Source organism: Notolepis coatsorum (genome assembly GCF_963971535.1).
Source record: "Notolepis coatsorum genome assembly, chromosome: 6".
NCBI lineage: Eukaryota > Metazoa > Chordata > Actinopteri > Aulopiformes > Paralepididae > Notolepis > Notolepis coatsorum.
The window spans coordinates 108,888,041-108,915,060 of record NC_140170.1 but is presented as its reverse complement, the minus strand read 5'-3'; the positions used below and the strand labels follow the sequence as shown (position 1 = coordinate 108,915,060).

The following is a 27,020-nucleotide window of genomic DNA, read 5'->3' as shown; positions in this document are numbered from 1 at the left end:
GCTAGGGCCCTTTCAATTTGATCTTTTTAGCACTGCACTAATGTGTAATGTATTATTTAACTCATGAATGTTTAACCACGCTAATAAATGCTAGTTCATCACTTTCTGATCTGTAAATTGCCAAACATTCCCATTCGTGGCTACATTAAAGGCATGCGTTGGTCCGTGTTCGTGTTATGTCCCCATGCATCCTGAAGAAAAGCTTTTTGATGTAGTTATTATAGAATATCTTTTTTAAGACATAATGAAAGGTTATGAGGTCTGGCTCCATAATCATTATTGAATGTTGTTCTCCATTAGAGAGTCCATCTCCCAACAATGGGCGCAGTTTCTCATCCATTTGCACGACCAAGTGGTGGAATGGATTTTAACTTCATTATGTGAACTTAACAGAGAGCCTCGTCAGGCGATATACTGCTCCCAGCAGCTCTCTGCATCCATCCATCTGTCACATACAGTAGCACTGAAATGCTGTTGGCCTGTACAGGGGGCTTGTTGCATTGGAGGTCCAGTGGTTGTGTGGCAACTTTGCTTGGTTTTTGGATCCAGCGATGCTGTAGTTTAGTCAATTGCTGACTAAACAGATAACCCTCACAAAAAGAAAGAAAGAAAGACAAATATTTAGTAAGAAGAAAAGGGAAAGAGGTACAGCAGATTAATCTGTGTATGATGATTATAATGTTATATAGATTAATGTTATAATGTTATATAGATGAATGTTATATAGATTCATGTTATAATGTTCATGGATGCTTGCACCACATCCCTTGATATTCAGAAGCACCTCCAAAGGCAAGGCAAGGTAACAGAAATACAACAGGATGAGAACGTCTGTAGAAGCACAAGTTAGCAGGGAAACCCATGGTTGTGCCTTACAGTCCTGAGGAGAGAGGATGGGGGACAATACAGGCTTGTCTTGAAGCTAAATAGTGGGACCACAGTGCACCAGTGAAGGGGTTGTGACGTCTCTCTAACCGCCTAAAATACCCTCTTGTCCTTTGTGACGATTTGACAACCGTTGTCCAATATCCCAATACGTTACTCAAATTTAAAGCTATTCCGTCCAATTCTAAATATTGGATATGTATTTCTAAACCTCTACATTTGGCAAATTGGCTCTTGTTTTTGGTTAATTGAGTAGAGGTTTAAGACAGTTAAAGCTGGTGTTCTTCTCTCATCCCAGATGCAGGAGATGGCTCTGCACCACCACCACCAGCAACAACAACAACACCACCATCACCACCACCACCACCACCCAGACGGAGCTCATTATGAACCTGCCCGTCACAACCCCCTGATAAACAGCTCACCTAGGATACTCCCCCACCCCATGAGTGCACTGTCCCAGCTCCACCCGCAGGGTCCCCATGGTTCCCCCTCTCCTCCGGGAAGTAAATCGGCCACACCCTCCCCCTCAAGCTCCAATCAGGAAGAGGAGACTGATCCTCACTCTAAGGTACCGGAGAGACAATGCTTGTTTGACCTCACATAGTAGTAGTAGTAGTAGTAGTAGTAGTAGTAGTAGTAGTAGTAGTAGTAGTAGTAGTAGTAGTAGTAGTAGTAGTAGTAGTAGTAGTAGTAGTAGTAGTAGTAGTAGTAGTAGTAGTAGTAGTAGTAGTAGTAGTAGTAGTAGTAGTAGCAGCAGCAGAAGCAGCAGCAGTAGCAGTAGTAGTAGTAGTAGTAGTAGTAGTAGTAGTAGTAGTAGTAGTAGCAGTAGCAGTAGCAGTAGCAGTAGTAGTAGTAGTAGTAGTAGTAGTAGTAGTAGTAGTAGTAGTAGTAGTAGTAGTAGTGGAGGGACAGGCAAGGACGACGACGACTCGGGAATGCCCTCTTTGAGTCGGGTCACGTGATACATCACAGGGATGAAGCAGGGTAGTGGCGTGTGGCAGTGCCTCTTTGAGGTATAGTGTGTTCAGGTTTAGTCGAGGACTCTGTGCTGCTGTTCTTGTTGTATGCTTCCCCTAACAACTCAGAGGAACGGTTGCATTTTGGCTATATATACGGTACAGTAGATGCTGGTCTGCTGGACATTGTTTAGCACAATTTCCGTACCCATGTTTGGTGCTTATTAAATAATGTGGAATGTTGTCATGCTTTGAAATGAACATTGCTCAAGGGTAAATTCTGATATAATTATTATCTTTGAGCTGATGTTGGTGATCACAGGTATTTGTTAGTTTTTTATTTTCTCTCACCAAATACCAATCCATCAAACCATCTGCTATTTTCATAGTGGTTCAGAAATCCGGTTTGAGCTTTAAAAGGAGTGCACTCTTTTCCATGTCCCGTTGTTAAGAAAAAAAAATTGCAGTAAGAGGAATTTCAATTCAAATGACTCGTGGGAATAGCTGAAAATCCATTACCACCGTGACATGTTTGTAACTGCATTTGCAAGTTGCTAATTGTCACATCAAGCGAGCGCAACCGCAGGGGAAAACGATCGACTTAAAACATTAACAATCTTGTGTTTTTTTTCTTCAAGCCATTCTATACCAGTTTCCTTCGTTGTTTACTCTGAAGGTTTACAGATGTAGCATACACTATACTATCATGATGAAAGAGAATACAATGGTGCTATTAGTGTTTTCAAAATGATATCTCATATCACAAAATATAACCACTGAAGTGCCTATAATAAAACCTGTGCTCCTATATGGGTTTATCTATAGTTGTATCCTCAACGCGAAGTGTAAACAGTGTTTGGAATGTCGGGAAGGCCTAAGGGAACTACATGTTTCACTTCCTCTGTTAAAAAAACCACACGCACAACAAATTAATTTTAAATAAGGACAGAGGGAGGACTGATTTATTAACTTTACATTAATTTGATTTATGTAAATGCCCACAACAAAGCATATAGAAATTGCCCACCAATCAGACCTCGTGGCACATTTGTTTCCTATGTTACCTTGAGGGACTGAACCACGTGAATGTATAATTGGATCAGCTGAGTCCTCTGCAGTTGCATATTTATCAGCATCTGTACATCCCTGCCTGCAGTGATACCCTGAAAACACGGTTATTTTCTATAAAAACAATATTTTCCTGCCCATACACTCCTCCCCGCTGAGATGTGACTGGCCATGTATGAATACAAAACGATTACCATCTTCCCCTATCAGTGAGTAATTCCATTTGCCTCCCTCCAATTCATTCAACAGCCACATCAAAGCTGGTACAAAAATGTGCTACTAAATATTTTTCGCTTCATTGCATAAAAGTCGGAATCTCCTCATTGAAGGACTGATGGCTGCTGTTTTTAACAACACGGGAAGAGGGGAGGATTCAAAAGGTTTCAGAATTCAACTAACAAACAAATGTGTTGTTTTTTTCTTCTTCTGATGAATCTATTGACATGTATTAGGTACAAAAACACATAGCCAGCATGGCTTCTTCAAACGGAGAGGTTGTGATTTAATGCAGTGGATATAGATGGTTTCAAAGTCTATTTCCTGTTGCAATGTTTGCTAATGCATTAACTGACAGAAAATACATTTGGGTCCAAACTGTTCCCTAGCAACATAATTCCAGTGAAACCGTCTATATGCTCATACATTCTTCACTCACTCAACTGTAAATTGTTGGACCCTTAGCCTATTTCTTACTTACCAATGATGATGTTGATCGGTAGAGTCCTTTCTCAGCACAATCCATGCTGTAAATCATACTAGCTCCAGATAGTTAACCACAAACCAGTAGCCTACAAAGTCAATACACTGAAATGTACTTGATAGTGCACACAAAGTAGATTTCCGTTGTACAGACAAGAGCGTGACCCCATTGACTTTGCATTTGTTTGCGGTTAACTATCCGGAGCTAGTATGAGGAACAGCATGGATTGTGCTGAGAAAGAATTCTACCGATCAACATCATCACTGGTAAGTAGGATAATAGGGCTAGGGAACTATCCCTTTAAGGACAGTCCCCCCCCCCCCACACACACACACATACTTGGACTTGGACTCGAGCATTGACTGCATTCGACCTCGGAAGGTGCAGACTCGGACTCGGACTTGTTAATTGATAATATTATTCCAAAAAAAAATATTTGCCTAATCATTTGGCATATGATATTGATGGCTAGTGCATTTGTTTGGCTATTGTGTCACAAAGTAAATAAACTCCCTTTGAAATGGTGACCGGTGTGTCATTTATGTTTAATGTAGACCTTTTTTTTATTTGTACGTCAGCTCTTTGACTGCCACAGTGGAGTGGACTCAACCTTGATGACTCGGACTCGGACTAGGGTGATGGGAACTCGACTCAGACTCTGGCTCTTCTTTGGTGACTCGGACTCGGACTGGAACACTGGGGACTAGAGACTGGACTTTGCCAGATTTAGTGACTGGACTATACAACACTGCACCCCAGAACATGTACATAGACCTCTTCTCTGCAGTATCAATAAGCTGTTGTGTTTTTCGGTGCTTCTGATGGTCTTCCAGATGACGGGAGAGAAACGACCTTCCTCGGAAATGCTGAAGCCCAAACCCAAACCGCAGAAGAAGAAGAAGAAGAAGGACCCCAACGAGCCCACGAAGCCCGTGTCGGCCTACGCCCTGTTCTTCAGAGACACCCAGGCGGCCATCAAGGGCCAGAACCCCAACGCCACCTTCGGAGACGTGTCCAAGATAGTGGCCTCCATGTGGGACGGCCTGGGAGAGGAGCAGAAACAGGTACGAGGGGATATGAATAATAATAATATAATAATAACTGGGACTTTGGAGACGTCTTTATTCGGCCATGCAGTGACACACATGCGATGGGCGGCACACACACAGAAACACACACACATGCAGTTAGTTGGGTCGTCGATGCGATTGAGTCTGTGCACTTGACCCATCCCGTCATCCTTCCCCCCCAAGGGCAGCCGGGAGCAGATAGGGGCGTCGGCGAGGGGACCAATCAAAGCGCTCCTGTCCGTCTTTTATCGGGGGGGGGGGGCCCTCGCGAGCACGGGGAGAACATGCAAACTCCACACAGAAAGGCCCGGGAGATAACCCACCTGGGTACCTGGCAACGCGGAAACCTGGCCCCCAAGCAGAAATCGAACCCTGGCTCTTCTAGCTGTGAGGCGGCAGTGTTAACCACTACACCACCGTGCCGCCCTATAGATACAGAATACAGAATACAGATACAGATACAGATACAGATACAGAATATAGATACAGGGTTCACACAAGGTCATTGAAGTGCTTAAAGTGCTTGGGGAAAAAAAGAAGAAAAAAGTCAAGGCCTGGAATTCCTTGAAAACAGCCCATTTTTTTCAAGGTGCTTAAAAAGTTATTGAAATTCAAATCAACCATTCGCATTGAACGTTTTGTTCATCCATGATAAAATAGTTCTGAATCAAGAAATATAGTTTTTTTTTAATCTAAAGTGTAACTAATTGTCGGAAATTGGTTTTAACTTAAAGGATAACTCCACTATTTTGGGAAATTAGCTTATTTAACATCTTCCCTGGAGTTAGACAAGAAGATACATACCTTTTTTGTCTCTGTGCGTGCATTTTAGCTTTGGGAATAGACGCTCCGTTAGCATAGCTTAGCTTCATCACTGGAAGTGAGGCAGGACAGTAGCCTTACAGTGCCTTACAGTGTATTGCAAGGTCTGACATTGACCAAACTTGATATGCATGACCTTGGTGGGCTCTAGGTCAACTCCTGCAAAGGGGGTCAATGTCAGACTTTGCAATCAAAAGTTAGGGGGCTAATAACCCTTGCCATAATTTCAGTGCGCCCCCTAACTTTTGATTGCAAGGTCTGACATTGACCCCCTTTTCAGGAGTTGACCTAGAGCCCACCAAGGTCATGCATATCAAATTTGGTCAATGTCAGACCTTGCAATACACTGTAAGGCACTGTAAGGCTACTGTCCTGCCTCACTTCCAGTGATGAAGCTAAGCTATGCTAACGGAGCGTCTATTCCCAAAGCTAAAATGCACGCACAGAGACAAAAAAGGTATGTATCTTCTTGTCTAACTCCAGGGAAGATGTTAAATAAGCTAATTTCCCAAAATAGTGGAGTTCCCCTTTAAGCCATCAATATTGGATCCGATTTTCTTTTCAATAAGACAGCATTTAAAAGTGAATATTGTATCCTTTTAAATGCCCGTTCAAAATGGAAAATAGTGCTTAGAAAAGTACTTGAAAGTCCTTGAATTTCATTTAGCAATATCTGTGGGAACCCTGATATAGATATGGAGATGTACACACACACACACACACACACACACACACATACACATACACATACACATACACATACATTATGCATGTTATGCCCAATTCACACGAGTATTCATATGTTGGTACACAAACTAGCAGAGGTGTGTCATTGTCATCTATCACTGCGGTGTAATTCATACGTGTATTCAAAGAGGTTAGCGCTCTGTGTCCATTACCTCTTGACAAATTGGCCGACATCGCTTTATCAGACAATGAAATCTCACTATAGCCTGCCCCCTATTCATAGGACTGGAGAGGTGAATATTTAGAATATAAACCACTGTCCAGCACATTTTCCATTTATTTTTTCATTTCAGACCAAGCGACAAAGTCAAAGGGTTTCTTAGTGTGTCTGCGTGTGTCGCGCGCGCGTGTGTGTGTGTAGTAACAAATGATGGTCTGAAATGAATGGAAAACGAGGCAGTCTGATGATGGCGGTCGCAGGCAGACTCATATTTTTAGAATACCCAGTCGGCGCGCGGCCCCTATTGGGTGTCAAATAAAAGCACCTGTCTCCATGACAAAGTGCAGCCCATTCTCCTTCTGCCTCAGACACCATCGACTAGACCCCATCTAGTGTGAGTGTGTGTCCCCCGTCCCCCGTCCCCCCTCCTCCACCAAACCTACTTTATACGCTGGACTTTGGAGGCCGTCTGTCCCTTTTATTTGCAGTTAATTTTTGCCGCCTTCACCGCGGCTCTTCACCATGAATCTTCATTTCGCCGCTGACACCCTTGAATGTGAATTCCTCATTTCCTGTCCTTTTATTTCTATGTGTTGCCTGGTGATTTGATCATGCTGGGAATACAAGATTAGCAATTGCCTCGTCCTTGGTTTCGCCTCAAGGACATCTGCTCCTGAAATGTTATTGTTTGTGCTTCTTAACCCCTTGTGTCCTGGTCCCCCCCCCCAACCTCAGGTTGTTATAGCTGCATCAGGAGCTTGTTGTAGGCTACTGGTGTGTGCGCTCTCTCTCTCTCTCTCCCTCCCTCCCTCTCTCTCTTTCTCTGTTTCTTTCTCTCTCTCTCTATCTATTTATTTCTATATCTCTGTTTCTTTCTGTATATCTGTTTATCTCCCTCCCTATCTCTCTCCCTCTCTGTCTTTCCATCTATCTATCTATCTATATATCTATCTATCTATCTATCTATCTATCTATCTATCTATCTATCTATCTATCTATCTATCTATCTATCTATCTATCTATCTATCTATCTATCTATCTATCTATCTATCTATCTATCTATCTATCTATCTATCTATCTATCTATCTATCTATCTATCTATCTATCTATCTATCTGTTTCTATCTATACATGTATCTCCCTCCCTCCCTCTCTCTCTCTGTTTCTTTCTGTCTCTTTCTCTCTTTCTTTATGTCTCTCTCTGTTTCTCTCCATGCCTATCTATCTCTCTCCCCCCCCCCCCCCCCCTCTCCCTCTGTCTGTATTTTCTATCTCTAGGAGCACAGATGAAATGGGTTTGTCCTTCACAGTATTACCTGTGAATGGTGGCTAACCGACAAAAGGGCAATTCCACCATTAAAAATCACCCATTTAATGTGTCACTCCACAGCTAATTCTTTGATTTGGTTGTGCATTCATGTGTTTAATCAAACACATCACCTTGCGGACACATAATTTAGTTGATGTCATTATGAAATGAAACATCGTAATGTTGCCTGGAACTGCTATGTCTGTGTAATAGCAGTATGATTACTCCAATTATACTCCATGACTACCACTGTCACTGATTGTAATGGCACGAATGTATCAACTGCACCATTTTGCACTGTAATCACATGACTATCAATCCTTATCGTGCTATATCAAGATGATCTTGTACCTTTAAAAAATAAATAATAATACATTTTGGTTTTAAGTAGGGCTGTCAACCAATAAAAAAAATTAAAACACGTTACAGTAATCACATGCATAATACGTATCGTGATTAACACTTTGGTTCAGTGCCATAAACGAAGATTCTCGTGTCTGGGTTGTTTTTCCTTTTTTTTCGATTTGAATACCCTATTCATTCTCAGGGTGCTGTGTGTTGGCTGAAAAATGCATAGTGGGAATCTGAAGGTGAATGAATGAAGAATGAATGAATGAAAACTTTATTTAACAGATTGCAGAATGGGTACAATACAGTACGGCTCAATACACACAATTGTTAAGGGGATGCAGACCTGAGAAAGACGTTTGTCTTGTTTAGGGTCCCCTATTTTCAATTCATATGGGTGCAGTACCGGCCGCATCCTACCAGGTGGCGGTATCGAGCTACATTTCTAACATTGTATCCTCAGCTGTGGAATGACCCCAGGTCTCAGATTTAATTTCTTGTTCTCGGCGAAGCACACAGTTCAGCCGGTTACATCGAAGCCCGTCAATTATGCTTGATCCGTATGTTATGGTCGTTTATAACGTTGATCAAATGGGGATTGGATCTACCAGATGGCGATCAAGAAATTTGAATATTCTTTTCCTGCCTGATCCTGCAATGCCTTCATAGCGATCGGGCTGGTAACCGTGTCTAGTGTTCAATGCGAATGCCGTTACCGATGCTCGAATAATCAGAAACGACCACCCCCCCTTTCATGCGTTCATGATGGAACATAATACCGATAATGTGGACTTGAATCCGGAACAATAGCGGGTTCAGGCGAGGAACGCTAGAGTCCACAATGTAATCGACGTCTAGGGCTATTACTCAGCATTTCATGGATTACGATCACCACGGTATAACACGGGAACGTATGGATGGAAAACATTTTTCTTTTTTGCATCTTGACCGGAAGAAACTCAGTGTACTGTATCCATAGCTATAATATAGAATATGGTTATAGCTCTACAAACAAGGTGACCGTTTACATGGGGTTAATAGGTGGCATGAGGGGTTAATGATTAGTAAGAGGCGTGGCACTGGATGTGTTAACACTCATTTAAAAATACATAGCAAAATGCATTTGTAGGGTTGCGGTCATAAAGAAATACAAAGTAATCATAAGTACTTATTATCAGTCACGGGTGTCTTCACAAATTATTTGTGAATAATTTGTGGCAATCTCTGTTAACACTTTCAGTGCCGGCCATTAACATGGTAAAGCATGGTTAAATGCCACCACCCACTTCAATGATAGCGTTGTGAATGCATAATCTCTGTCTTAAATTATGGCTATGTGTCTAATCTGCCCGTCGTTTATCAATGACTTGTTTGCAGTCAACATTGTCGAAACGGATTGTTTTTTAATCGCTTCATTTCCGTTTTATAGCATTTTGAAAAGCCCTCGTTTTCAAGGAAAATATAAAGATTCCGTGATAAAAAGGCATTTACTGGAATATTCGGGCATACACAAACACGTTTGGCCTATTTATGAATCGTTTTCAAATAAACGCTAGATTATCGATAGTATATGTGTATTTATGCACGCTATAGAGGCGATCTGAAAAATCTATTCTCTCATTTCCTCATCAGCGATCACAGCCACACACACACACACGCAAAGGGCAAACGCTGATATATAGGTGAAAATAGCTCTGATTATCCTAAGACTGGTAAAATAAATTCCTTACCTCAGATCAGATTATTCCAATTCCTGATCGCCATTCCAAATATCGATCACGCTTATTGATTACAGTGTTGGGTACTGTAAATACATAATCCACGCGTTTTCCGGGCCGGCGATCACTTGGTCTCTTCAGTTGGCCTTGACGGAAAAGTAAAATAAGGAAACTGCCCCCCCCCTTCGTCAGTCTAAAGTAATGGGGTGCAGTTACACAGGGAGAGACGATAGGGGGCGGTATCTTCCCAATTGAGCTCAGAGAGAGTCTGCAACACTAACCTGAGGCTCGATTGATGAAATATGAATTCAATCGCATAAAAAAAAAAAAAAAAAAAATCGACAAACAAACGCTATATAGCGTTGGCGGGCACTCAACGGTCGGCATGAACTAACGACAAAACACGTGGCTGGCATCCAAAGTGTTAACATACTGCTACCTAACATTAGGATAATTCACAAGCATAGCATAGCTCCAGCTGCAAGATAGCCTAGCTTAGCATGAATGAATGAATGAATGAATGAATGAATGAATGAATGAATGAATGAATGAAAACTTTATTTAACAGATTGCAGAATGGGTACAATACAGTACGGCTCAATACATACAATTGTTAAGGGGATGCAGACCTGAGAAAGACGTTTGTCTTGTTTCCATCAGGGTCCCCCATTTTCAATTCATATAGACATTTATGACATACATAACATACATGACATTTATGGCATAGGGACATATAGGTATTTAGTACTGATACATTTGTGACATAGGCGGTATTCAAATATACAGTACTGTTACCCCTAGATCCTGACAGAGTATATACATATGATGGGGAGGGGACTGTACATTAGGAGGGGGTGGGTGGGTGGGAGGGGAATATACATACGGCGGGGAGGGAATATATACATGCGGTGGGGAGGAGACTGTCTATTAGGAGGTGGTGGGGGTTTTGGGCATTTACGGTGGCCAGTTTCGAATTGCAGCCTCCCGTAGGTGCTCTTTAAGGGCGGTTTTGAATGTGGGCAGGGATTCACATTCCTTTACAGCTTTGGGTAGGGCGTTCCACATTGTTGTGGCATAATTGCGAAACGTGTTTAGTCCCTTGTTTGAGCCGAATCTGGGTTTAACATGATTTGTTGAGCTTCCTCTGGTGTAGTGGTTGTGGTATTCACTGACCTTTGGGAAGTATTTTGACATGTACATGGGCACCCCGGTCGTATAGTGTATCTTGTAGACCAGGCCCATTGCAAGTTGCTGTACTCTGTCGTCTACTCTAAGCCATCCTAGGTTGGCAAAGTGGGCAGGGGTGAGGTGGGTTCTGGGGTTCAGGTCAAGTAGTAGTCTGACCAGTTTGTTTTGTGATGTTTGTAATTTTGTTTTAAGCGCCTTTGAGGTGCTTTGGTACCATGAGGTGCACGCATAGTCATAGTACCCTTGAATGAGTGCTCCTGCCAGAGTCCTCAGGGTATTCTTGTTTACCAGAGAGGAGATCCGGTACAAGAATCTAGTTCGTTGGTTGACTTTTTTTATTACATTGGATGCCATTTTGTCACAGGAAAGATTTGCCTCTAGGATGGAACCCAGGTAGGTAATTTCGTCTTTCCTTGTGACAATATTGTCACCCACTGTAACTGAGAAGCCGTCGGTCTTGCTGAGTTTGTTATTTGAGCCGAAGAGAATGGACTCTGTTTTGCCCATGTGTAATGATAGTTTGTTATCAGCGAGCCATATGCAGATTTTGCCTAGTTCCGTGCTGAGGGTTTTTTCAACCTGCAATTTGTTCTTGTCAGAGACCAGCAGGGCTGAGTCGTCCGCAAACAGGAACAAGTTGCAGTCACAGGCTGACGACATGTCATTTGCATAAATTAGGAAGAGTAGCGGTCCTAGTATGCTTCCTTGTGGAACACCACAGCTCACTGTGAGGGGGGGGGATAGAGTACCGTTTACCTCTACCATCTGTTCTCTCCCCTCCAGGTAGGATTGCATCCAGCTCACTGATAGGCTATCAAAACCAATTGCTTTTAGCTTGTCCATTAGAATGGAGTGATTGACAGTGTCGAAGGCCTTTTGTAGGTCCAGCATGACCATGCCGCAGTATTTGCCAGCGTCCACCTCTTGTTTGATGTGGTCGTTCAAATAGAGGAGGCATGTGTCAGTGGAGTGGGACGTTCTGAAGCCAGATTGGAATTCGTAGATTAGGTTTTTTTCCGCCAGGTACTTTTCGACCTGTTCGTAGACTATTTTCTCCATGACTTTCGAGATGGAGGTAAGAATAGAAACAGGGCGGTAGTTGCCTGGGTCTAATTTGCTGCCCTTTTTGTGTAGAGGGGTCACTCTCGCAATTTTGAAGTCCTTGGGGACGCGTCTACCTTAATGATAAGCAAGCAGTGCAAAAATGCTTCCGCATTCGTCACCGCACGCCACTACGGTAAAGCGCCTTTCTTTTCAGGCCCGCTTTGGGAGCTGTCGCGCGGAAATAGGCTGTCTATTGCCATTCTCTTTGACAAACTCTAACCTTAACCAGCTCCTTAACAGCGCCTAAACTTAACCGTTCTAACCTTAACCAACTCCGAAACAATGCCTAACCTTAACCTTAACCTTAACCATGCCTAACCTTAACCATAGAAATTATATTGCCATTCTCTTTGACAAACTCTAACCTTAACCAGCTCCTTAACAGCGCCTAAACTTAACCGTTCTAACCTTAACCAACTCCGAAACAATGCCTAACCTTAACCTTAACCTTAACCATGCCTAACCTTAACCGGCGAAAGAATACATGTTAAAAAAAAAAAGTCACGTTAAAAAAAAAATATTCGATGGGATTCGAACTCGCCAGCAAACAAGCCATAGGATCCACAGCCATGTAGTCTTGCCAATTGAGCTATTTCTAGATACTGAATAAGGGGCGGTGACTTATATATATTGAGCTCCGCTCGTGTCGAACCAAGGCGGGATCTCATGCGCATGCGCGGGCACCTCGCGCGAGCACGCCGGCGCACGCACGCACCTGAGCGAGCACGCCGCCGCCGGTGCACGCACGGGCGCTGGGCGGCGGAAAATGAAAGGCGCATTACCGCACGACACTACGGTAGAATGCTTCCGCATTCTTGCACTGCTTGCTTATCATTAAGGAAAACGCCTTGGGGACGTGCCCCTGTTTTATAGAGAGGTTTATTATGTGTGTGATGACTGGGGTGATGGCGGCTGCTGCGTCTCTGAGGAATTTGGAGGGGATGTTGTCATGGCCAGTGGCCTTGTTAGGTTGGAGGGCGCTCAATTTTTTGAGTACCTCATCGGTTGTTACCATTTCAAGTTTGAAGTCGTCTTTGTGGACCCCTAGGTTTTTGTAGTATGCTACTATGTGTTCTACCCCATAATGCCCTGAGTGGGAGGGTAGTTTGTTTACCAGTGTTGTGGCTATGTTTGTGAAGAAGATGTTTAAGTAATTGGCTACATCCAGCTTGTCTGTGATGAGCGTGTTGTCCGTCTTTATGTTTATGTTTGAGAATCTGGTTTTAAGTTTTTTACTGCAGCCTAGTTGATTATTGAGTAATTTCCAAAGTTCGCGGGGTTTGTTTTTGTTTTCCTCAGTTTTGTCGTTGATGAAATTTCTTTTTGCGGTTCTGATCATGGTGTTTACGTCATTTCTTAGTCTGTTTCTTTGGATTTTTAGTTCAACCACGTGGGCTTGGAGTTCACTGTTTGAGCTTTTGGAAAGCTTTGTCTGACTTTTATGAAGTTCAGAGCATTTTTTGTCTCTGGTTTTCATAGCGGCCAGTATTTCAGTGTGCATCCATGCCTCAGCGCGATTTTTAACCCTGGTGGTTCTTATCGGTGCCATGTTGTTGAGTATTGCTGTGAATTTGGTTTTGAATCCAAGCCATGTTTCTTCAACCTGTGTACCACTGAGCTCATCTGACCAGTCCAAGCTCCCCAGTTCTAGGTTAAAGGCCTCTCTAGAGTAAGTTTTGAGGTCTCTAGATGTGACTGTTTTGTGACAGCCGGCCTTCTGTTTTAGCTTTTTGCGGGTACAGAAAATCATATAATGATCACTTAATCACTTAGCACAAATTAATGGAAGCCGATACGGACCACTAGCCCAGCAAAAAAATTTGGCAGAGGTGTTTTTGGCTAGCTGGTCCGTATCCGCTTCCATCCATTTGTGCTAAGCTAGGCTAGCTTGCAGCTGGAGCTATGCTAGCTAATAGGATAGCTAAGCTAATAGCTTAGGATACCTTTCTACTGAACACAGTAGTGTTGTCACGATACTGGAATTTCGACTTCGATACGATACCTTGAAAAGTATCGATATATTCGATACCATTTTCGATACCAAAAAAAAATATATATATATATATATATATATTTTTTTTTTGCTTTTGTTGCTGGTTGATTCTCCTCAGCTTCTCTCTGGTACTATAAGAGAAGATAAATATAACACTTTTAAAACCCTTTGTTTATCTTTAGATCAGACATTTAAAAATAACTAAATTATCTAATCTAATCAACTCTTTAAAGTATGTGCAGGGGCGGACCTTCCTACAGGCGATATAGGCGGTCGCCTAGAGCGCCCCCCTGAGGGGGGCGCCAACATTTTTTTTTTTTTCTTTTTTTTTCTGTGCAGTTTTGGCGCCCCCATCTATATCTGCAACCATTATTTTTACATAAAAAAAATTCTAACATAAGGGAAAATGAGCCAAAAATCTAAAACGGTCGGTTGGTCTGAGCCTCAGCTTTAGGTGTTCACAGTCAGAACATGCTAGAGCGCTGTGCATTGATGGGTATCGGTCAAGTGTTTATAGAATTGAGCGTTGAGGAAAGACAGACTAACGTTAGAGAACTATGAAGAGGCAAAAGCCATAATAAAAAAAAAATACAAAAAAAAAAATGTGTGGTGAATCTCGCCTAGGGCGCCAAATGTGCTAGGTCCGCCCCTGAGTATGTGCATTACAGTTTGTGGGAATGGTCTGGATGCGAATATAAAATTAAGCAAAAATATCAATACATTTAAAGGTAGCTATAAACAAGCACTTATGGACACATATAAGAGAGAGGAGCTTGAGCAGTAATGTGACTGCCTATTATTTTTTCTCATTTGGATATATAAAAAACTGTACTTTTATTTTATTTTTTATTTTTTATATTATTTTTATTAAATTATAATGTCAAATATTGTAAGGAAGGGGCAGGGCTTGATAAGTTGTTTTACTTCCCCCTGTTCCTTCTCGAACACTTATTTTAGTCTTTGACTATTTACCTTTTTGTTTTTTAAACTTGTTTTATGTTTCTATGTTCGAGACAAATACAAATCAAATCAAATCAAAACCTAGCCATCTATAAAACATCATGCTAAAACTGTGAAACAAACTCCCCTAAAGAAAGAAATACATAGCAAACATTACTCAATTATGCAATAGTGCTGCTGCTTTTTATTTGGTTAAAACAACACCTACAACAATTTTCATGACGGCGAGAGAGAGAGAGAGATTTCTCCGGAGCTATGCTCGGAGCATTTATTAACGTTACATTTTCAACAAGATTGCTGCTAATTAAACACTTCATGGAAACGGGGTAACGTTAACGTTATGTGACATCGAGTTCATACGTGTACTAGTGTAGTATGAACTCGACTTAACGTTACTCCGTTTTCCATGAAGTAATTATAAAGGTAGCCAGCTAGCTAGCATAAGCTAACGGAGGAATGACTAGCTAACGTTAGCTAATAGCTGTATCGTTGGCACTGCTCTGTAACAACGCTTGCAAATGGGCATGGTGGCATCTTTAGCTTTTCCTTCGTCGTTTACTTCAAACCCAAAGTACTTCCAAACAGCACTTCTGTTGTTTTCTTTATCCACAAGCACAAGTTGCGGAGGCTCTGCACTGGCCATATTCGGAGCTAAAATCTTTGTTGACAAACTGTGAGGTCTGTGAGGGGAGGGCTGCAGCAGCGTGTGTCTGTTGGTCTCTGAGGGGGAGGAGGAGGAGGGGCAAGCATGCTCTGCAACAGCGTGTGTCTGTCTGTCAACAACTTGCGGTAGAACACTGCGAGCAAGCCAGCAGGTATCGATACTGCAGAAAGTATCGATATTTCGGGAAATGAGTATTGAAACCGTTTTAAATATTCAGAATCGATATGTATCGATTTTCCGATATTTTTGACAACACTAGAACACAGAGAGGACATTTGTATCCATCATCTTGTCTGACTGGAGTAGAATAATGTTGCCGTGTTCCTTTAATACTTGTTGCTTCAGAAAGACCATTCATCACTGAATCGTTTATACAACTTGGTTTAATCCAAAAGTCAGTTCGAAAACTTTGTATAATGAAAAAAGACATTCAGAGGAGGTCCAGTCACTCATTATTCTCCCGGTTTGCATGTCAGAGTGATCAGGAATGTAAACACACAAGCCACCGGGATGTCAAAGCTATATGGAAGGCAGTTGGGGTCACGTAAAGGTTTTTTATTAATCTGAAAAATTAACATGTTAATATAGACAGCCCTGGTTTTACATTAAACATATTTACAATACAACATTTTTCAAACAGATATTTCCTCCTTTTAAAGACTGTCTAATCGCAAAAAGCTTCATATAGTATTACTATTATATATACCCCAAGACATTTTCAACATACTGTATACAGGCAGCAGATCCCTATCTCTCTCCCTGCTCTCGAGTCGTTGATGAGAGGCTGTTTCAGCCAGTCTTTAGCTGTCATGTCCGCTCCACTGGACTGATGAGGTGTGTTCTTTAATGTCACCGTCAGACCTTCTGGAGCCATGCAGGAGCACTAGAATGTAAACACAATCCTTCCCCTACACACACGGGTTTGTTTTAACTAGAACACGGCCTCTGTTTCCAATTACCTGTATAGTAACCTCTAAAACACGCCATCCCATGGAATTCACATGAAAAGATTGAGGGCAGCGTGGTGGAGTGGGATGGGGTTGTGGGCGGTTATTATGGAAAAACTATCAGAAGTTTTTCAGTGTTGTGATGTATGTTTCTTGTTTTTTTATTTAATTTTATTTATTTATTTTAGTTTCTTTATGTAAGCTCTGGGTTCATTTTCTTCTCCCTTAGTTGCCTTGTAGTTTAATCTCCCATGCTGTCCTTGAGTTTGCTAGAACAAAGTCTCTTTTTTGTTTTTGTTTTCTTTATTCGTGTTGATGTTCAGAATTTCTCTTTTATTAAGATGTTTTGGAGCTTCTATACAGTGTTTTTTCCTAATTCCCGTAGGCCTGTGCTTTGTGGTTGGAGAATGCGCTACTTTTGACTGTGTTATTCCTCAAGGTGACTACATGTTACAGCCGCCCCAGAAACACAAAGGAACATTTTCTTGTTTTTGTTGTTTAAGATTAAGATCAATTCTCAGTTTTACTGCTATGGGGGGAGAGGGAAGTGATAATGGGAGGTGGGACGAAGCGGAGTGGAAGGAGAGACCTTAGCTTTATTTAATTGAGTCTGCTGTGTTTGAGTTGTGTATATGGGAAAGGTGGGAGATAGAGCAAGTACACTGTCACTTCAGTTAAACGACAAGCTTTCAAACTAACCCTTGTCTTGGCAATTTTTTTTATTATCCATCTGTTTCTAAGTTTGTTTATCTGTCCGGCTGCCTTGGGTCCTCTTTCACTTTCATCTATCTTTTCTCTCGCTCTGTTTGTATCTGTGCTCTTGGCATCTTCCCTTAATATCCCTTTCTCCTGTCCTGTCCTCCTCTCTCCTCCCCTCCCCTCCCATCCCCTCTCCTCTCCTCTCCTCTCCTCTCCCCTCCTCTCCTCTTCCCTCCTCTCCTCTTCCCTCCTCTATTCTCTACTTTCCTTTCCCCTCGCCCCCACCGGGGTTCCTCTCCTCCCCATACTCCTTATGCCTCCTCTCCTCTCCTCTCCTCTCCTCTCCTCTCCTCTCCTCTCCTCTCCTCTCCTCTCCTCTCCTCTCCTCTCCTCTCCTCTCCCCTCCTCTCCTCTCCTCTCCTCTCATCTTCCCTCCTCTATTCTCTACTTTCCTTTCCCCTCGCCCCCACCCGGGTTCCTTTCCTCCCCTCCTCTCTTCTCCTCTCCTCTCCCCTCCTCCTGCTACTCTCTTTTCCTCTCCTCTCTTCTATCCCCTGCTATACCCCTCTTCTCCTCTCCTTCTCCTACTCACCCTATCCTCTCCTCCTCCTGCCCTCTCCTCTTCTCTCCTCTCTTCCTCCTACCTCTCCTCTCTGCTCTTCTCCCCCTCCTCTCCCCTCCTCTCCCCTCCCCTCCTCCTCCTACCTCTCCTCTCACAGTTCGGCCGGTCAGAAGGGGTAATCGCTCCCTATAGTGGCGGGAGGGTTCGGAGTTATTGTCTTCTGTAATTAACTGGTTATCAAACAAGACCATTTCATTAAGGTACAATTAGGGGCTAATTCAGGCGGGACACCTCCGTGTCAGGATTACGATGGAGGCATATGCTGCTCCCCTCGCAGCTTTGTTATTTCTAATTCATCCCCCAACCTGCAGCCTCCGACGGCTTCAATTGCTAATGAATCCACTCACTTTGGAATAATTAGAAATCCTTAGGCATGGTAATTTATTTAAAAGTATCCGTCGTTGCGCAAATCATTAGCTGTGTTAAATTAATTTGAAATTAAAGCTGCTGGGAGTACTTTGGGGTTCATTAAAGAGGCAGCCACAGCTCTATCAATATTTAAGGGGTGAGGGGTAAGGTCGCTGCTTCTTTTTCTTTTTTTCTTTTACAGGAACAGTATATTGTTTCTTATTGGATTATACGTTTTTGTTATGAAAAATGTATATATATAAAAAAAAATGTATCCTCATTGTATTGCTATCTTTGACTTTGCAAATTTGGGTTTCCTCGACTAAGCCCATCGGTGTCTTTCTGCATCGTGCTTTGAGAAATATGATGGACACCGTGGAAGGAGAATAACAAAGGAATGTAAATAGTCGATGATTGAGCCGATAAACATCAGCTGATTGGCCAAGAGATTGTATCCATCCTCATTCCAGTTTGTTTGTTTGTTTGTTTGTTTGTTTGTTTATTTGTTTGTGTGTGTGTGTGTGTGTGTGTGTGTGTGTGTGTGTGTGTGTGTGTGTGTGTGTGTGTGTGTGTGTGTGGTGTGTGTGTGTGTGTGTGTGTGTGTGTGTGTGTGCCTGCATGCGCGTGGTGCACGTGTGTGTGTGTGTTTACTTACTGTATGTGCACGCTATATCGCCGCCTTGCCTATGTGTATTTGGGAACACATGAATGCTTAATGGTTATTCCACCCCGTCTCTTTGAAAGAAATGACCCGGCACACGAGAGCCAGAGACAGCCCCCCATACAAGATCTGTAATTACCCACTGTGTTCATACACGTCACGTCCTCTTCATATTAAAACTCTCCAGCGACAAGCTGACGTCTGACTCTTCCTCGTCGATTTAAGGGTGGACTTTTTTTTTTTTTTCTCTCTCTCTCTCTCTCTCTCTCTCTCTCTCTCTCTCTCTCTCTCTCTCTCTCTCTCTCTCCCAGCATCGAAAAGGGAACGGGAGCTAAAACCGAGCGCTCCGTGACTGACTGGCAATGACATTAACTTGAATTCCCCGTCTTAACGCATCATTTGAGGTTCATTCAGAGTGGTGGAGAGATTGCCTCTTTACTAATGCTGTTTTGAATTCTTTCTTTCTTTCGTTCCTTTTCTTTGCTCGTCTGAATGCTTTAATGGGACATCAGCTCTGATTAAGGGATGAGCAACAGCCCTTAATGGAGGGAGAGGCTGAAAGGCAGAACGCACAAATGACAAACAGCTCCTCTGCTGCTGCTCATAGCCGTACAGCTTCAAATGCATCCTCCAAGTCTAGTTCTGTGTGTGCAGGCTGCTAGCTTTACTGGTTCCAGACATGAAGGCAACAACATGCTTCCATCAAACACATGTAATATTCCCCTGTCTCCTGGATGGATGTAAAGTACTATGTTGTCTAAACCACCACATCTTGCCGGTTAGACTCCCCATTATATGCCTGCCTGGTTAGTGTGCGTGTGCGTGCGTGCGTGTGTGCGTGCGTGCGTGTGTGTGGACTATGGGGTCATTTTAGCCTTTGGCGGCACCTTGTAATCCCACATTGTTGTTGTTGTTTCCTTCCGTAGGGCTACAAGAGGAAAACAGAGGCTGCTAAGAAGGAGTACCTGAAAGCCCTGGCCGCCTACAGAGCCAGTCTGGTTTCCAAGGTAACCGTGGGGGTCATGTCTTTGATATACATGGGTCAGCGGCGATATAAGGGATGATAAATTAGATGGAGAATTCCTCTTGCTCTTATCCTGGGGAAAGGGGGACCGCTGCTACACCCACACTGGGTGGGGTGGGGGCATTGTAGGGGGTGGATGGGTGAGTGGTTAGTGTGCGTGTGTGTGTGTGTGTGTTTAGAGGATAACAGTGAAAATAAGGCTCCAAACACACCCATTTTTCAACCTGGAGAGAAATAAATGTGTGTATGTGTGTGTACACGTGTGCGTGCTTGTGCATGTGCGCATTGATGCAAGGGCAAGGATGTGCATGTGTGTGTGTGCGAGTATACATATATGCGAATGCATTCTTGTGTGTGTGTGTGTGTGTGTGTGTGTGTGTGTGTGTGTGTGTGTGTGTGTGTGTGTGTGTGTGTGTGTGTGTGTGTGTGTGTGTGTGTGTGTGTGTGCATACATATGTGGGCAGTGGCAGTGCACATATAATGGCAAAAGTGGACATTACCTAGCAGCATGTATCCCTCTTTCATTGCTGTTCTCACTGAGGGGCAGGTGTTGGCTCCAACTTGCTCCCACCTACCGCACTGCTTTTCTCTGTGTTACAGGCTATTTCAGTTCAAGAGTTGCTGTTGAGAGAATAACTTATTTTTTTGTATTATTCAAATTATTCCAAAGTGAGATCTAGCCATTGTATAGTCATCATATAGATATAGATCTAGTCCTACCTCTTTTTAGCTGTGGCTCGAGAGCGCTACAGCTACATTAGCAGAGCTAGCGCTAGCTCAAGAGCACGGCTCTATAACCACAGTTGTAACCCCCCCCCCCCCACCTCACTCACTAACCTGAGTATGCATGTTGAAACCTGGTTGAAACACAAACACGCATTCCACACAACAAGCATGCGCAGCGGAAGTTCACAAAAGCTGCCGCTCAACAGCTAACTGTCAGCAGGATGCTTACATTGTTTGCTAAATATGTTTTGTTAGTGCATGAAGTTATGTCAAGCAAGCTTTCTTAAAGCTGCCGTGAAAATCATTTAGGTTTATTTTCAGTGTTACATAGAGCATCGTTCTTCTAGAGGCAGGCGGCTGTAATGTGGATGCCTTCTAGCCATCACCGTCCTAACCAACTAACGGTGTGGCTGGTAGCTTGCTAGCAAGTTTAGCCTGGTAGCTTGCTACCACTGAACAAATTGGTTAGTCTGACTGGGAGAGAGTAACGTTCTGAATAAATTAACATAGAACTCTGAATTTACACAGCATCTTCAAACCCATCTAAACCTTGCCAAGAATGTGCTTGCTGATTGAAATAAATCCAACATTTTCTGTTATTCTTCTTGCTGGTTGAAACAGGCTAACTTACTTGGACCGTTGTTGAGTGGCTGCTAGCTTGCCAGTTAATTCGCTAACGTTACCACCGGCCAGATTGGCTAGTCCAACGTACATACAAATGAACATAGAGCTCTGAATTCATGCATGGTCCATGCCCAAAGCGCCCTGGCGATCATAGTGGCAATAAATGCTTGCACTATTTGGTTGCTGCATCCTGTATGTTGATGTAGCCATGGATACTCTAATAAGGAAAAATAATGCGTTAAAAGCTACACCAATGGGATGAAACAGTTCTGTCTCCTAATTGGGCGGAACTGCTTTTCACTGGATCAACGGTTAAGAAAAACATCTATTTAGCGAAATGGGGGTATGCCTATTAATTAAAATATAACAAAAATGAAAGATTAGTCAACTTTTCCTGTGACAACTCACAACGTACGGTTTCCCCCGCTCTGGTCGCTCTGTCCTCCGTTGCTCCTCGCCCTTCTCAATAGGCAATGAATGAAAACTGTTAGCATTTTTGTTTTTTGATAGTAGACAATGGGACATTTGAAATACAGTAGCATAACCGACAGATTCAAGATAACTTTCAACGGTTGCATTCTCTTGCAAAGAGTTATCGTAAGCTATGGCTACAATGTTACGACCCTTCAACCAGAACAGAGTCACGGTCGCGGAGCAGGTTCACTTATCATCGTACATATAGTCGCTTAGTGCCAACCTTGTGACTACAGATGCACATTAGGTGTAACGTACGACAGTCGGTTAGCGCATTAGCAAGGGCACACCCACGCTCGATGCAGCTATAGACCAGGCAATATGTATTCTCCTTGTCTTTTACATGCTTGCTTTTCTGTTGCTTAACACCTAGCTGGTCCAATTCCTCCAACACCATATAGTGGGTAGCAGCACTATATAGACATATTACCCTGATTTCTCACGTTTCTCTGTTTCTTCATACACATCATTGTTTTCAGTATCATAACTCTAAATTGCATTAGCATATACCAAGCCCCTCCCCTTCCCTCCCTACAGCATCGCACTTCCTCCCGGGGCCACAATCTCAAAACAAGCACCTTGATTACGGCATGAATAGTTTGTTCATCAGCCTCTTCACCACTGCGTATTTCCAACCAAAGACTATTCTCACCACTTGTCTGTGTGCAATTAGACATATCTGTCAGATCTCCCATTCAGCAGCTTGATTGATACTGTATGTCGGTAGATTGGCAGCCAATTGACTGACGAAAATAAAACTGCAAATTCTTCACTCATTTAGATCCAGCCAAATCGAACGTAAAGGCTGAACCCCCATGATTCAAAATTACTCTCTCCCTCTTTCTCTAAATGACATGTTTTAATCACAGACAAGGGGGGGGGGTCTTTTCAAGACTGAATGGGGGAGGGAGGACTTGAACGGTAGCTTGAAGTAATTGGAGCGCCGCTTGGACGAATCACATGTACAACGTGCACCTGTTGCCTTTTTGTTCTGTGACGAAGTCTACCAATTTGTAGGAAGAAACACAAATGAAGTTTGATTATCCCGCTGCTTACTTTTCACAGACCTATGTCTAAATGTTGTGTTCATTCGAATCTGAGAAAGACTATATTTTTAGAATGCATTTTCTAGAAGATATACCGTTCCTTGCGCCTAGAACACGATATGTGTGTGCTATCAGTCGGTTGCACTGCATTACCCTCAAATATCGCCTGGAAATCAAAAAGAGGCGGCCACAAATCACACTCCCTCTCTCTCACTCTTGCCCCCATTCTACTGCATTTCATTTTCCACTTGACCCTGCAAATGTATCTCTCTCCCTCTCCATTTTATCCATCCCTCCATCTCTCTCCATTGATTATTTCAGTGGCTGTGTGGGATATATGTAAGCCATTACTAAATAGCAGACCACCATACATCACATCAACAAGCCTGACAGCTAATGAGAAGGACTGGACATATTTCATATACCGCTTCGCCAATGTGTATATAGTATTATACTACCACTGAGAAAGAGGAAAAAAGAGAGCGAGAGAGAGAGAGAGAGAATGAGAGAGAGAGAGAGAGAGAGAGAGAGAGAGAGAGAGAGAGAGAGAGAGAGAGAAAGAGGAAGTGTGTGTGTGTGTGTGTGTGTGTGTGTGTGTGTGTGTGTGTGTGTGTGTGTGTGTGTGTGTGTGTGTGTGTGTGTGTGTGTGCGTTTGAGTATGTGTGTGTGCATAATGTGTGTGAGCAAACTGCATTAGTGCAACATGTACATATTGGGGGGGGGGGGGGCTGTATATATTGAATTTGTGCCTATTAACACCTATTTCTGTATCTCACTGTAGAAAGTGAACTCTTAAAAAGCATGGTGAACTAGAGCATTACAGTCCTAACTGGAATAGAAATGGCTGAGTAAGGTGTACACTATTAATATGTTTAATAGAAGTGAATGCTTTATTGATCCCTGAGGGTAAATAAACTGTATAACTAGAGTCTTGTTCTTCTCTCTCCCCTCTAGACATACAACGACCCCTTGGAGACGAAAAGTGCCCAAACGAGCCAGACTTCCCCCCACATGATGCCAGCCAACTCTCCCCTGTACAGCGTGCCACCCCAGCCCTCCTCGCCGTACCTTGGGCCCGGGGCCTTTCCACTCACCGACCTGCAGAGCTATGCAGGACATGCCCGCGCCATGCCCTCTCGCGAACCCTCAGCCAATCGCAAATGCTGCCCAGCATTAGTGCCTCTCCCCCTTCCTCCTTCCAGATCAGCCCGCCCCTGCACCCACACCAGCAGCTCTCCCTGCACCAGAGCTCCCTCCTCAACCAGCCTATCCGCATGCAGCAGGTCCAGTCCCAGCCAATCATCTCCCACCAGATGGGGCTGCAGGCCGCCCTTCACTCCCCGCCCCCAGGGCAGCAGGTTAGTGTGAGATGTTTGCCTGTGAGAAAATGGTAATGTAGCCGCAGGGAAAGAGTCTACTCTTAATTCTGTAATATGTTGACTTAACAGTGCTCTCTGGATTCCAAATGTAATGCTTTTCCCCCAACACTGAAAGCCAAATAGTTTTTTTTTTGTATCCTCAAATTGACTGAGTGACCTCTTGATTCAAGGATATGTGCACACAGCCAACAATTATATTCTCAAATGAATTACAGATCGGGCCTTTAAAATATATATTGCTGTTAATGATCTTTCTCTCTCTTTCTCTCTCTCTCTCTCTCTCTCTCTCTCTCTCTCTCTCTCTCTCTCTCTCTCTCTCTCTCTCTCTCTCTCTCTCTCTCTCTCTCTCTCTCTCTCTCTCTCTCTCTCTCTACCTCTTTGTCATCCTCTCCAGAGTTTCTCCCACCTCCAATCAGAGTACCAGAAGAGCGTTGGGGGGTCCCAGTCCCCAGGAGCGCCAGGCTCCGGCCCTGGAGTGGGCCAGAACCATGAGGCGTGGGATGGTGAATACTGCAGTCGGGAGTGTGGCAGCCACTGCAGGTCAGTAGAGACCCATGCAGATCGTTGTCTACATGTTTTTAACTCTTTCACTACCGCACTACCAAATGGTTAACCCTTTCACTGCGACAATACAGAAGGTTAACCCTTTACTATCACAACCGTCTGTAGTGTGATAGTAAAGGGTTAACCTCCTGTAGTGTGGTAGTGAAAGGGTTAATAAAGGATTAAAACGATTAACCCTTAGAATTTGAGAACTGAACATTCTAATGATGGATTTTTTTAACACAGAGTTCGGAGAAAAGTTATTTTTTGTATTACACCTGAAACGATTAATAATTATTATAATAAAATTAGAAAAGTTAAACATGGCAAGAGCAAGATCATGTGATCCTGTTCCGTTACCTTTGATGGTTTGTATGAAAGTGCAGTTTCGACCCCAGTCAGATACAGTAGATCAGCGTTGATCAAAATGTATACCGGTACATGGAAAGTCCCTCGCAAATAGTCATATCAGCACTCTCTCTCTCTCTCTCGCTGCTTTAATGAGAGAGACATTTTTTTTTTTTTTTTTTTACATCAACTCTGTCCCGGTGAGACGGTTAGGGACAGCTGGTGGAGGTAATGCTGAGATAATATACTGTAGAGCCTGTCGTGTGTTTGTCAAACAATGGCAAAAACAGATGTGCCTCGCAGGAGTTTCCATTGTTCTCGTACTGAACGCTATTGCAGAATACTCACTTCTACACAAATCCAGAACATCAAAAGACACTCTGAGAGCCTAATCTGCAGGTAGCACTGAAATGCTAGGGAATTGTCAGCGCATGTACCGCGTTTCGGAATTAGCTTAGAAGTAATTAAATGACATACTGCGCGCCAATATGTAGCTTCATGGCGACATTGAGTAGTTCCATATTCTCCAAGGGCTCTCCTGCAATTGTTGAGATGAGGGCCAAGTCTTGTTCCCATTCTTACAATAAAACGTTCTATGTGCTGCGATTTATTCTTTATTTTAAATGGCTAACCCTGTGCTTGTGTCTGTGCTGTTGTGTCTCCAGTGGCAGCATGATAGCCAGGGACAAGGCCCTCTACCTCACCTGAAGCTCAAGATCATGTGGACCGTCGACAAGTACAACAACACGAGGATAGTCTACTCTACCCCCCTTCCTTCCCCTCGCCCCCCAATACACACCTACACACATATACACACACACATATACACACACCTACACAAATAGACAAACACACACACACATAGACACACACACAGACACATACACACTCAAACACCCCCCCCCCCTCCCCAACCACCACCCGCCGTCACCACCACCACCACCTTTTTTGTCAATGTAATAATTATTTTATCTCTTGGTTTCTAGAAGGAATTGTGACCAGAGTTTTTTTTTTTTTTTTTTGACCAGATGACTACTGTCTAAACCACTTACTGTACTAGTGGTTCTTTTTCCCCATTGCTATTTGCCAAGCACTTATTAGAACACCCCCCCACACTCCCAGACCTGCGTGTCTATCTACCCCCCTCCTAGCGCAGGCTGGTCTGTAGAGCTGCAACTTCTCTGCTGTTTCACAAGGAAAGTCCCCCCAGGGACCCCACCCAGCTTTAATTAGAATGAGAAGAGAGGGGGGGGGGGGGGGGGGGGGTGAGAGAAAAGAAAAAAACGTTCCTCTTCTTCTTCTTCTGCTTCTTCTTCTTTTTATTTCCTTTTTTGTTTTTTTTTCCTTTTGTTGTTGTTATTGTTGTTGTTGTTGTTGCCTTTTTTATTTATTCCTGGCTTGCTATGTTGCTTATTTCTTTATTTTCCTTTTTTTGGCCCTGTACTCTGGGAAGATGACACGTCTCCTAGTAGGTTCTGCACAGGCCTTGATGTTACAGTCACTTTGCTTAAGGGGTCTGCTGCGACTTAGTACAAAATACTGGGGTGGAGGATCGGAAGCAAAACAAAACAAAATAATCTTTTGTAATATTAAAGACCCGTTGAGGTCTTCTGAGCTGTCACAGTGTGATTGTAAATATCACTTTTATGGGATCAAATTGGGAATTGGAAGTCCAGATAGATTTGTCTTATTACATGTAAGTCATCCGTTTGTATTTCAAAGTATATATATTGTATGTGTGTGTGTGTGTGTGTGTGTGTGTGTGTGTGTGTGTGTGTGTGTGTGTGTGTGTGTGTGTGCATGTGTGCATGCATGCACGCCTGGATGTGTTAGTATAAGCGCATTCATACGTGTGCATGTGTGTGCATGCATGTGTGTGTGTGT

The 27,020-nt window shown here is 43.2% G+C and overlaps 1 protein-coding gene across 1 annotated transcript; it reads left to right on the top strand.

The window, feature by feature from the left end:
• Positions 1-1,188: 1,188 nt before the first annotated feature.
• LOC311230325 (TOX high mobility group box family member 2-like) lies at positions 1,189-26,395 on the top strand. The gene is given in 7 exon segments (XM_084316570.1): positions 1,189-1,456; positions 4,446-4,676; positions 19,899-19,979; positions 23,821-23,980; positions 23,983-24,224; positions 24,640-24,785; positions 25,802-26,395. Coding segments are annotated over 7 exon segments (1,167 nt in total). The 5' UTR covers positions 1,189-1,192; the 3' UTR covers positions 25,845-26,395.
• The last annotated feature ends 625 nt before the right edge of the window (positions 26,396-27,020 follow it).